Source organism: Schistocerca gregaria, chromosome 6, assembly GCF_023897955.1.
Source record: "Schistocerca gregaria isolate iqSchGreg1 chromosome 6, iqSchGreg1.2, whole genome shotgun sequence".
Classification (NCBI taxonomy): domain Eukaryota; kingdom Metazoa; phylum Arthropoda; class Insecta; order Orthoptera; family Acrididae; genus Schistocerca; species Schistocerca gregaria.
In genome coordinates this window covers 307831554-307845610 of record NC_064925.1, presented here as the reverse complement: position 1 = coordinate 307845610, position 14057 = coordinate 307831554, and the positions used below count along the sequence as shown (strand labels likewise).

At 36.1% G+C, this 14057-nt stretch overlaps 1 protein-coding gene across 2 annotated transcripts in view; it reads left to right on the top strand.

Annotated features, from left to right (window-relative positions):
* LOC126277936 (protein phosphatase 1 regulatory subunit 14C) overlaps positions 1–8392 on the top strand; it is an 866863-nt gene extending 858471 nt beyond the window's left edge. For both annotated transcript variants that reach the window (XM_049977519.1, XM_049977518.1), the window contains one exon: positions 3410–8392. In XM_049977519.1, coding sequence (XP_049833476.1) covers positions 3410–3451 — 42 coding nt within the window. In that variant the 3' untranslated portion in view covers positions 3452–8392. The remainder of the gene's footprint in view (positions 1–3409) is intronic.
* The last annotated feature ends 5665 nt before the right edge of the window (positions 8393–14057 follow it).

The window sequence follows — 14057 nt, the reverse complement described above, 5'->3', positions numbered from 1 at the left end:
CTCTCTCCTTCAAACCTCCCAACTGCGCCTATCAGTCCTATCCTGTCCCCACAAAGTTCCCGCCCTCTCCCACAAGCAACATTACACCTCCCCTCCTATATTTCTATCACTCCCCCTCCCTGCCACAGACTCTTCCTTACCCACACAACCCAAATATTGATTCTCCCATTAGTTGCAGTTGTTGTGTACAGTCTGGCCTCAATGGCGAGAGGCAGTGGTTATATGTGTGTGAGTTGTGCATGTGTGAATATATGCGTGTTTTCTAATTCAGAAGAATGCCTTTTGTCTGAAAGTTATTCCATTCTGGATTCTCCATTGCTTATCCTGGATTGTCTATCGCTTAATGAGAGCATATAAATATTTCTGTTAGCTGCCCATTGATTTTAGTAATTAATTTTTTTATATATGTTTTATTTTATTATGCTAATATTTTATTCTTCTGCATGTATTATCATACTAGTTGAGTACTCAGCATTGCCCAGGTATGTATTTATTCCAGTCTCATATTAGTTCACCTCTTCCTCCCTCTCCCCCCCTCCTTCTAATTTCATCTCCTGCTCCCCTTCTATTTGCCCATCCCCTCATCCCCCTCCTTGTCCATCATCTCCTCTTTCCTTTCTCTGTCCAACTCCTCTTTCCATCTTCTGACCATCTCCTCCTCTCCCCTATCTCTGTCCATCTCCTCCTCTCCCCTATCTCTGTCCATTTGCCCCTCCCCCGTCTCTGTGTATATCCTCTTCCCCCTAGCCTTGTCCATCTCCTCAGAACCCTCTCTCTCTGTCCATCTCTTCCTCCCACCATCTCTCGCTATGTTATCACACTCACTCAAATGTGGAGTTGGTGGTTCTCTTACCTCCCCCCTTCCCCTCCAGTATTATTTATTTCCAGATTGTAACAAATGTGTGTGTCAGATTTGGTTGACTTTGTTCTGGGGTTTAGGCTGAACTTTTTTACCCATGCCTTTGACCACAGATGCACTTGTTAAAGATATTTCATATGTATTTAACATATTTCACCAGCATCTTTACCGAATTTTGCCCTGCAGTTTTCTTCTCGCACAGCTCAATGTTTATGACATTGTCTCTCTGGAGCTGTGGGCTGTACAATAATATAATTTTCCAGATACATGCAGTTGTGTTTGTAGCTGCTATCTGCAGAATGCAGTTAGCTGTAAGTAAGTAATAAATTAAAACATCATGGATGGTGTAGCACATTCTCGTAAACTACCCTACTAAAAGTAGTGTGTGTTATACAATGATACAATTGCAAATACTGTCTGCAAAATGTATTGTGAATACAGTTAGTGATAAAGAAGCAATATATTAATAGGTCATGTTTCAAGTTGCAGTTTTGCTGCATGAACAGTGAAAATGTAGTAAACAATAAATATTTCCTTTCATCATTTTGTGAGGATCGTCAATGTGAGCAAAAGATTCATAAAAGTTTAAAATGTTAAGTCTCTAAGTGGTTTCATTCTCAAATACTGGATGACTAAAGTATGGGTCTTTGTAAGTTTTGGGCTGCACTGCTTTTTCACCTTCCCCCCAGCCCCACCCCTTTGATAGGTAGGTTGCTCTTACCTCCACAGCAATGATTTCCAGACAGTAAATGATATATGTACGAAGTTTGATTGAAGCCAGTCCAGTAGTGTAGAAAAAAAAAGTTGAACATAATACATATATCATACATACATACATACAAACAAACATGCACTGCAGATATTGCGGAAATGGAAAGTACTATTGAACCCTGGTTTTCACAGAATGGATTTGCAGTCAGGCAATTACCAGAGTGTAATAATACTTAGAAAGTGTATTTTTGTGTAAAAATACACTTTTTTAAATTGGAACCAAGCCTGTTGATATTAACAAACTAAAAGTAGGGTAAATTAGAGTGTCAGTGGTGTTTTTTGCAGGATACTGGTGCAAGTTGCTGATGAGATATCGTATTTTGGAAAGATTACACATCAACACTTGTTTGTGCCATGCAACCTGTTTGTATGTTCCTTGAGTGCATTGCAACTTGATACGTTAGTGAGTGATAGTCCAAGCAGTAAGGTCGTGAATGAACAGTGGGATTTACCAATGCAGAAAAAGCCAAAGTGCTCATGGTGCATGGAGAGTGTAGGAAGAATTCAGTTCTTGTACAGTGCAATATATCCCCATAGATGTCAACCATCTTGGCAATTACTCATCAACCACTTCAACAATGTGTGTGGAAGTGGTAGTGTAATGCGTAGACAGTGTAACAGAAGGAAACAACTGATGAAAGAAGAGGGGGAAATTAATTTTGTTGCTGCTGTTGCAGAGTATACACGCGTGCGCAATCACACGTGGGAGTGGCATTACTCAGGCAAGTGTCCTACACTTTCTCCATCAACACAGATTCTGTCCCTGTCACATCTCTCTCCATCAAATGCATTACAGAAACGATTATGAGCATTGTGTTAATTTCTTTAGATGGGCATTAAGACAGGACACTCTAGATGTGTCGCTTATATTGGTTGTTCCCCAGATTTGACACCTGTAGGCTTTTTCTGTAGTGGAAATTGAAAGTCTCTGTCTACAAGAAAACTACATCCAATGATATACAATGACGTATCACTGCAGCCTGTTAGCACACCCCCATTGAAATGCTAGCATGTGTGCAGCAATCGTTCTACACCAGACTGGAAGCTTGTATTGTTGCTGCTGGTGGTCATTTTGAACAGAGCTTGTTATGGTCAATTGTCCTGTTTTCACAGGCCAGGACCCACATAACTAGTGTATATACTTCTGTCATTGTTTAGTGTGTACTGCCACGGGTATTGTACAAATGTTGGTGTGAGAACTTTTCAAAATATGATAGCTTGTAAATGACTCACACTAGAGTCCTGCCTCAAATACCACTGACATATTAATTTACCCTACTTCTAATTTGTTAATGTTAATAGGCATTGTTCCATTTAAAAATGTGTGTGTTCGCACAAAAAAAAACCACTATATCGAAACACCTAAAACTTTACAGGTGCGGAGTTACAAGTACTGTGGGTTAGGCCCTCCTCCCCCAAAGATAATATAGTGATATGGAAATATGGAGTATGTCAAATTTCAGCTTCCCCCCCCCCCCTCTCTCTCTCTCTCTCTCTCTCTCTCTCTCTCTCTCTCTCTCTCTCTCTCTCTCTCTCTCTCTCTCTCCCTCCCTCTCCCCCTCCCCTCCTCCCCCACCCCCTCTCTCCCTCTATCCTTCCCTCCCCCTCCCCCACTCCCTCCCCCTCCCCTTACCCCTCCCCCTTACCCCTCCCCCTCCCCCTCCCCCTCCCCCTCCCCCCACCCTCTCTCTCCCCCCTGTGTGTGTGTGTGTTTTTTTTCTTTTGTAAGAATTTAAGTAATACTGAAATATGCTGCAAGCAAACATCTTTTTGTTGCAGAAGTTTGTAGAAGATCTGCTGGAAAGGGCCAAGACGCTTTGAAACCAGCAGTAAACTGAGGCCAGACAAGCCCATCTTGCAGGAGATTGAAACACCAAGGAATATTGGCTGCCAGGCACACATAACAGCCTTTCACACGTTCGTGCTCCCTGTATTCCATTTTCCTCCTGCAAGCATTTGTATGTGTGAGTGTGTGACGTGTTGCATGTGTGTATGTGCACTTCTGTGCTTCACTTTTATTTATGCCAGTTAAAAGAATTGTTTTGTAAAATATCAGTTGATTTTACTAGTAGGCCAGCTCACATGTATTAAATGATACTTGTGGATAGATTATTGCTTGAAGACTGCAGTGATTTAGTAAACTGGTGCTCGTAATTAAATATAGCTGGAATAATGTTTCCGATTTGGCGATGTGCATCTTTTATCATATTTGAACTGAATGTTTCCATTTTTTGCATCTGGTTTACTGTGCTTGTTTTTTCCTGTACAATAAATACACAACAAGAGACTTCAGAGTCAGTCATTTAAACAAGAGTCATGAAATTTTTATTCATCTCAAATTTTGATTACTTATATAGTCAGAGCTGAGCAAAAATTTTGTGTCGTATTTCACCATTCACAGCAACACTTTAAAAAAATTCACAGGTACTTAAATTATTATTGTTGTCATTGATGATGATTAGTATACACTCTGAGAAACTCTATATTTCTAGAATATAAAAATATTTTACGTTTGTGCCTCAAGTTTTAGACTTATAAGTTGATAAATTGATTTTTATGGTTAGTGTGTGCAGGACTAATATTAAATAAGGAGTTAATTAGTTGAGCATTGAAAGAAAAAATGAAATTTTTATTTACTATCCTTACATTTGATATAAAAATTTACATTCATTATTCTGTTAGCATCAGTGTATGAAGTTTGGTAAATAAGGTATTCTAAGTAAGTGCAGTCATTAAATCAGTGCCACCTCTTTTCTCATATCTATACATGTAACTGAATGTTGGATTGCTGATAACTCTTCAAATGTGTTTCAGATTAAGTTTATTGCACTGCTAGTGCCCTTGTGTTATTTTGAAGTTTTGGTTTTGCTTGCATTACAACCTCTATTTTAAATCTGAAGATGTACATCTACTGCGGAAGACAAAATTGTCAGAACAAAAACAAATCTTAAGTTTTCTGTCTCACAGAAAGACTGTTTTCTTGTGTGTTTTATGAACATTATACAATGCAAAGAACCCCTCAGATTTTTAGTTTTTTTAATTGATTTTTCATGTGCTACATCTTAATTGACTTGTTAGCACTGCCCCTTTCATGGTAAAAATACTAACATAAAAAAATGTGTAATAGGTTTAGAGTTAATGAGTTATTAGCACATTTAGAAAGCGAACACAAGTCTTGTAACTAAAGTAAAGGTTTTATAGTAGTGGTATTGAGACCTCATTTGACACAGAGTGTTAAATATACCTGTATGTAACAACTTTTTTGCAGTAAGTATTTGGTGTCAGTAGAATGAGATTCTCATTGTAGAAAACACATAGCTAGTCTCAGAAACCACCCATTCTTACTTAATTTTGTACCATTGTTGTGTTATCAATTATCTCATGTAATTAAATTTTATGCCAAAATGCTGTACGATGGTTACTGTTTATACAATGTTTTTTATGAAACATGTACAGTTTTGGAAAAAAAAGAAAACCAACTTTTGATAAACAAGCTTGTAAGAAGTGGTTGAATTTTACTATTCTATTACAAGTGCATACAAACACTTTGAAGCAGGCTTATATTAATTAGCCAAAAGTATCAACATCAAACATATGAAGAAGTGTTGTATTAATGACCAAAACATCTCTGCATCAAAATTAAACTGATCTCTTATGTAGTCCAAAATGAATATTCAAACAGGTGTAAATTTTTTGTCACAAATATGTATTTTCTGAAGAACACACTGTTCCTTAATGAAGGATACTTTTATTTTCCCTTTATTCTTTAAAGCATTGTTTTTTGAGCAATGTAATGGCTACTTATAATATGAAACATATTTGAATTATCTGGACAGAAATCAGTATAGTATCAGAATACTGTAATGTGTCATTAATGATTCCAGTAAACTGATTATATATGACTTAATCTTGTTGTACCTTTTGAATCAGTACTGAAAATTCACAATCATTTAAACTGATCCAAGGTATGTTGGCAGTTAATGTGCAACTGTAACATGAGTAACGTCTTGATTTCACTCTGTTGTAATCTTCATATGATGGATTGATTGCTGTTTTTGTAAATAAAGTGATCTCAAAGTACATTACACACTTTAGTAGCTCATTGAATATCCACTGTGAAACACATCTTGAAGTTTTTTCATTAGCTGCCAATTTAATGCGGCTTTAGTCATATATTTTCGATATTTATCATGTTAATGTTATTTTGTGTCCCACAATTATGTGATGGGAACAGTTTGGCTTTAAAATACACAAGATATGGTTAATGTGATAATATTGCTATAAAATTTACATAACTCCTTTATCTCAGTTCATTGTACTTACAATCACAATCACAACTTCAATTCATTACAGTGTACAATCTGATGTGAAATGCACATTGAAAAAAAAAAATATATATATAAAGCAACTAAGAAACTTACAAGCCAGTGATAGTTCTTGCATTCCTAAGCCCACTGACAAACAAGTTCTTTGTGACATCATTTTTCTGGTTATAAGTTATAGTTTTCTATTGGAAAAAGGTAGAATTTCACCTTGTCTTCCACATAAATAAATACTGCCAGTATATTATAATACATTGCTCACAGATGGAAGGCATTATTTTAATACTAGTACTATCAGGTATTATTTAAGAGTAGCTCTGGCCTTGACTTGAACATTAATAATTTTGAAATTCTGTAGCAAGGGGCTGTCAAGATCAGCAAGATGAAAGTCAACACTTACATTAGTAAAAGCTCTTACTGCAAATTTCAAAAATCTGTATTAAAATTATGTTTATAAATAACTATATATCCTTCAGTGGTTTCAAAACTCATTTTATATTGTTATAATAGTTTATAAAAACAAACTAAATAAAAATATCAGCAATTTGTAGATAAATTATTTGAAGATTTTAACTAAAGCTGCATTCTAATAATCTGAATACAGACTTTCATTAAAAGATTAAGTTACTGTTGCTGGTTCAGCCAAAGTCAGATTTCCTCTTTATAAATCATGATGAAATGGCCTAATTAAAAAAAAGAAAAAATAATTGATTGCACTTACAGCAATCTGCATCATTGGAAGGATGACAGCACTGAAACAATTTCATTCAACACAGAGTCATTTTACATTTTTGTTTGTATCAATTTCACAACATCTCAATGATATATATGTGATGGTACAGTGCAAATTTCTATTCGTGGGACATATTTAGTTATGCAAAAGAAGTGATGAGCTCTCTAAATACAAATCCATGATGTTTACCATCTCTAATTTAAATTTCATAAAGCAGTCTTGACTCTAAAGAAAATTTTTAAATGAAAACAGTATGTGGATCGGCCCATCGTCATAGGAAATGTGATATTCTGTGAATTTTGAGTACTTCTTCGTGTAATTTTAAGTTGTAGTTGCTCTCTTTTAAGATAAATTCTGTTTACACATGCTGAATGTGTGTTTTTAATATCTTATGGGACCATGTAATCAAGAGCATACATAAACAACTTCAAAGCAGGTATTATGTGAAACTTCTTGGTTCATGCGAGAGTCATCCCATTTTTTCCTTATTCATTGCCTTATTTGTGTATACATGTGCTTGCTACACTCAGGCTGTTGAACAGGCAAAGGGTATTGTTGTAGTAAACTCTGATCCGTTAATACCATTTTACTTAATGCTGAGAGCATTTTCAAAGAAAGTAAATATGATACTGTCCATATGCTACTGTTCCATCCACAGATCACAGACTGCATGTTGTTCAGTCTATGTAGGTTCATTAAAAAGTGAAGTAATACAGATAATGAATGCCACCAAATTTAGCTATCGTAGATGTCTTTAAGTTGCTGTCAGACTGTGGTTTAATGTTAGTAAGTTTTTATAAATGTTTACCATGTAATGTAATAAGATTCAGCTGTTTAAAAGTTGAGAAATGTTCTGATAAACATTACATCAGAAGTAATGTGTTATACTCATAGATGTAACTTCATTTGAAGTAGCAACTGTTGTATAATTTCAAATACTGTAATTAGATTTCAAGAAAGTATTTGTCTATGGAATAAACAAACTAATAGAACTCAGTATTGGAACCAATGTCAATGTGTCATTTCATGTTTGATGTTCAGTAATGCATGTCTGACTGAAGTGTTTTAGATGCTTGTTACTGAAAATAATTTTCTGCTCACTTTCATGTGTCATATAGTCACATGTAGTAAACAGTGTAAACCTAGTTTTTTGTAAGTGACAATCATAAGAAAACATTTGTGTAAGTTACTGTATGTTTATGTACAAGAGGAAGGAATCCTACATGATTTTAAGTACACATCATACTAACAGATTGGAAGCTTGAAATATTTGTGCAACTGTTCTCCAACAGGAACTGTGTTCACTATACTGCAGTAAAAATGAGGTATTGTCATTATAAAGCTGGGTGTATGATGGTCACTTATGTCTGACTAGTTCTCACGTATAAGTGCTCTCACATTTGACTTCCAATGAGAATTTATTGTGATAATAAATTTTAGTGCACCATATTTATTTTACTGCCAAATTCAGATCATCACTCAGCAGCAGATGAGTAACAGACAAGTGTATTAATTGTTCCATGATAACTGGCTAGAGCAAATTACAATTCTGTGAAACATTTTGTTTGGCAGCATTTACGTGCCACGTGTGAATGAGTGTGGTTTTTTTAAATGTAGTATTAGAATTTTATTTTGGAGTTCAATACCATATGTTTTGTCATATTGTAACGTTTTATTACTGTAGACCATTAAACTGATTTTTTGAAATTGTTGTTCTGCGGAGAATCAGTCATTTACCTAATTTTATCACAGAAAATAATTCATTCATGTTACATATACATTCATTTATATGGAGTGTTAAAAAAGTGTTTAATATTTTGAGAGGTGATATTAATTATCAAAATAAAAAAAAGAATTCCATAAAGATGGGTTGGGGAACACATAATTTTCGAGATCTGTACAATTGTCCATAGTGGCTGGAGACCTTTGATTGTCAATATGTCTGCCTGCCTACGTGACAGACAAGGTAAAAATCAAGGAAACAAATACTGTACAGGCAGTCATTGCCTCAGTGATCTGCTAACACTGTTGACTGCTGCTGTACATGTCGCTCTGTATTGATATACTCTAGTGTGCACATCAGTATAAGTGTCGGGTACTATACCTAAGTTGTGTTGTATGTGTTATGGGTACTGTAGTTTCAGTCTTGTTAGTTCATGTTACTGTGCAGTAAATTACATGCAATGTTGGGTATTTATCTTAGTGTCATCTACTTCCAAAAATTGCTACATTGTTATATTTACCATTAGTTTCATGTTTGTACTGTCCTGTACACTAATGGTACTGTACGGTTTCATGTTTCTTCCACATGTTAACAATGGACACATGTGATATGGAAGAATGACTTTCTGCTGTTGGTAAGCAAGTAGTCTACAAGCCCATGCCACCTTAAAAAAAAAAGAATCAATCTCGAACACAAAGTACCGTCTGATACACTGTTCATCAGACTTTTCAGTATGTTAAGAGCACAGGTTTTCCAGCACCCCAAAGGACAATCTTGGTCAGCCCGTCAAATTGAGGAGCATGCACCACATTTGCTGGATGAAAGACCTGTAAGCAGCAATTGGCGGCAGCAGCAGAAGGTGTGAGTCATTCTGTTGTGTGGGCAATACTATGTGAATAATTGCTATACCCATACCATATTGAGCACATCCTGGTACTAGGGGCAGAACCCCCATAGCATATTGCAGTTCTGTCGGTGCCTCTTGCAGAAGTGTGCTACAGATGCACTGCTTTTGTCAAAGATTTTATTTACCAGTGTAGTGAGGTTCACAAGAGATGGCTTTGTGAACCTTCATAATCAGCTGATGAAAATTCCTATGCAGTTGCATTGCAGAAAGAGGGCATCAGCATCATTTCTCCATCAATGTTTAGGCAGGAGCCATACATCCTATTATATACAATAAGTAGAGCTCATTATTGTCAGTTTCTTGTTAATGTATTGTCTTCCTTGTTGGAAGGTGTGCCATGTCAGCAAAGTTTAGTGATGTGGTTTATGGGTGATGGCATACAAACAAATTTCCTCCACAATGTTTGTGAACAGCTGACACTGATATTTTAGGACTGCTGGATTGATTGGGGAGGCCTCCCCATTCCCCAGACTTCAATCCCCTAGAACTTTGGATGTGGAAACACTTCAGGTCATTAGTGTACACCACCCCAGTCGATGATGTGCAGACACTACAGGATTGTGTCTTCAGTGCATACCACCACTTAACAACAGCAGCAACGAATAGGTATATTTCAAGGAGTGTGTGGTTCCTTATGCTGAAGGGCAGAGAGACACGCTACCATGGATGGAATCACTTTGAGCACCTCCTGCAACAAGTGCCTTGAATAGATCTCAGGTGAAACTTTCCTGTGATAAGTGTATGGGTTGCAGGAAGTATGCATTTCTGGACGCATGTTTATTGATTTTTTTTTGTGTAGATACTACCATGTATCAAAATAATTGTCAATTTTTTAACACCCTGTATATGGTGAGAATAAGTTACCAGCAGCTGAAAACAGAAATATGCCATTGTCAGCACTGTTATTTCATTTTTGGTGTTGTGACAAAGATTAGAACATAACAGTGTGAGAAGTCCTTGGTTCAGACAGGTAAGATGAAATTATAAGGCTTGCACATTGTTGCATATTAATTTCCTGTATTTGTCTGTTAATGTGCTTTTATCTATCTTTACCTTGTGTCTGTGAAATGATTTTTTGACTAAAAGAATGAAGGGTAAAACAGGTGTTAAATTCACGACATTTTGATCTGCCATGGATCAAATTAGAACATAACATGTTAATTTAAAATTAAAAGCACAATACAGAGGACACATTAAAAATGATATGTGTCACATTAGTAATAAAGTTTCCTACAAAAAATATTAGTTTCAGTGCCATACACTAATTCAGAATAATCTCTTAATTTGATTCAGTTCTCCTTTCAAATACTTATTTTGCTTTTTTGTCCATGACAGAAATAGAATTTATTAAAATTTATAGCTTCAGAACGTAACAGTTCTGTCACCTTAGGAGGCACTAAAAAGTGTAGATCGAACGGACGTGAGATGTAATGTGTGCTTGTATTGTTATATTGTTTTTATAGATAATGTTTTTCTAGTACATGATGCACAGCAGTTAAATTTGTGAACTTACCAGATGCATCATGTCTCTGTTGTTCCTGCAGCAGCAATGGTTCAAACATAGTACCTCAAACAATTACAGCACTATCAGGCAATAGAACTCTTTCCCACATTAGTGGAATATGTGCTTACAAAAGTTTTACGTATAATAAGTTTTGAACATGGCTGCGTAGTCAGTGACTGTTTACAAAGTAAAATTAAACCAATAACAGCCCTCAGTCGCAAAAGAAGAAGAAGAAGAAGAAGAAGATGAAGAACTACTACTAGTAGGAGTAGTAGTAGTAGTAGTAGTAGTAGTAGTAGTAGTCTGTTGACCTAGATTTGAGCACTGCTATGAGTGCCTTCATCAGAAATAAAACACTCAAACTGGCCTGTAACATAACTATGAAATTATAGGAAAAAAATTATTTAGTGTAGGTATTAACTAGTAGTGCAAAAAAGAAACAGTACATACATGTCACAAATAAAACTAAATATAAATCAATAAAGCTTTAGTCACAAAATTTTTAGAATACATAGAAGGCAAGCCATTTTGGGCTACTCACATGTGTCAAGCATCAGACTGAGGTGCCCACATTAGCAATTGCAGGCAGTTGAACATTACACCAAGAGTGTCATCTAGTAGCTGCAAATACAAACAGGCTACTTAACTTTCAAAATAAAGACAGACATTTAATTGATGAAAAGAGAAATACAAAAAAACAGTAAATGAAGCAGGCAAAAAGGAATATAAACGTCTCAAAAATGAGATTGACAGGAAGTGCAAAGTGGCTAAGCAGGTAGGGCTAGAGGACAAATGTAAGGATGTAGAGGCATATATCACTAGCTGTAAGATAGATACTGCCTACAGGAAAATTAAAGGGACCTTTGGAGAAAAGAGAACCACTTGTATGAATATCAGGAGCTCACATGGAAACCCAGTTCTAAGCAAAGAAGGGGAAGCAGAAAGGTGGAAGGAGTATATAGAGGGTCTATACAAAGGTGATGTTCTTGAGGACAATATTATGGAAATGGAACAGGATGTAGATGAAGATGAAATGGGAGATATCATACAGCGTGAAGAGTTTGACAGAACACTGAAAGACCTAAGTTGAAACAAGGCCCGGGAGTAGACAACATTCCATTAGACCTACTGAAAGCCTTGGGAGAGCCAGCCCTGACAATACTCTTCCACCTGGTAAGCAAGATGTATGAGACAGGCGAAATACCCTCAGACTTCAAGAAGAATACAATAATTCCAATCCCAAAGAAATCAGGGGTTGACAGATGTGAAAATTACTGAACTATCAGTTTAATAAGTCATAGCTGCAAAATACTAACACGAATTCTTTACAGACGAATGGAAAAACTGGTAGAAGCCGACCTTGGGGAAGATCAGTTTGGATTCCATAGAAATGTTGGAACACATGAGGCAATACTGACCCTATGACTTATCTTAGAAAATAGACTAAGGAAAGGCAAACCTATGTTTCTAGGATTTGTAGACTTAGAGAAAGATTTTGACAACAGTGACTGGAATACTCTCTTTCAAATTCTGAAGTTGGCAGGGGTAAAATACAGGGAGCGAAAGGCTATTTACAATTTGTACAGAAACCAGATGGCAGTTATAAGAGTCGAGGGGCATGAAAGGGAAGCAGTGGTTGGGAAGGGAGTGAGACAGGGTTGTAGCCTCTCCCCGATGTTATTCAATCTGTATATTGAGCAAGCAGTAAAGGAGACAAAAAATATGGGGTAGGTATTAAAATCCGTGGAGAAGAAATAAAAACTTTGAGGATCGCTGATGACATTGTAATTCTGTCAGAGACAGCAAAGGACCTGGAAGAGCAGTTGAACAGAATGGACAGTGTCTTGAAAGGAGGATATAAGATGAACATCAACAAAAGCAAAACCAGGATAATGGAATGTGGGGACTGATGACCTTAGCAGTTAAGTCCCATTAGATTTCACACACTTTTGAACATTTTTGATAATGGAATGTAGTCGAATTAAGTTGGGTGATGCTGAGGGAATTAGATTAGGAAATGAGACACTTAAAGTAGTAAAGTAGTTTTGCTATTTGGGGAGCAAAATAATTGATGCTGGTCAAAGTAGAGAGGATATAAAATGTAGACTGGCAATGACAAGGAAAGTGTTTCTGAAGAAGAGAAATTTGTTAACATGGAGTCTAGATTTAAGTGTCAGGAAGTCGTTTCTGAAAGTTTTTGTATGGAGTGTAGCCATGTATAAAAGTGAAACATGGACAATAAATAGTTTGGACAAGAAGAGAGTAGAAGCTTTTGAAATGTGGTGCTACAGAAGAATGCTGAAGATTAGATGGGTAGATCACATAACTAATGAAGAGTTATTGAACAGAATTGGGGAGAAGAGGAGTTTGTGGCACAACTTGACTAGAAGATGGGATCGGTTGGTAAGACATGTGTTGAGGCATCAAGGGACCACCAATTTAGTATTGAAGGGCAGCATGGAGGGAAAAAATCGTAGAGGGAGACCAAGAGATGAATAGACTAAGCAGATCCAGAAGGAAGTAGGTTGCAGTAGGTACTGGGAGATGAAGAAGCTTGCACAGGATAGAGTAGCCTGTAGATCTGTATCAAACCAGTCTCAGGACTGAAGATCGCAACACATAGACAGACAAATGTTATGATGAACATTATTTAGTACTTGAAGTAAAATGCAACAATTTAAACTGACAGCAGTAGACATGGTAACAACTTGTCTACATAAGATATTATAAATACAGTTTAAAGGCCAAAAATGCCATTTTAGATATACAATGGGAGTTGAACAATGGTATATCATGAAATGTAGTTAATATAAACAATTAAAAAATATATAAGTCCACATAGATGTATATTACTTAGATATGTATGTGTCTTAATGCAAGAACAACCAATGTCAGTTTCTCATGAATTTGAGATTTGTTATGTAATCATCTAAGAAAGTTACCGAGTTTTATATGTGAGAATAACCAAAGTCAAATTTTAACTGGGATGTCAGAACATGGGTTCCAGGTGAGCAATGTCACATCATAAACATGGTAGTATGTCATAAACAATAACTAGTGTACACACAGGTGAAAGATCTTTGATGTTTTTCGCTGCTAGAACAGCTAATTTTAATTTTGGTTAATTTAATACTGGAAGGCACTTGTTTATATGACTTTGACTTGCCTTTGTTCAGTTTTGTACTTTAGTTTGCCATTGTTTCATCTCTGATTGACATTACAATAATGATGAATATTG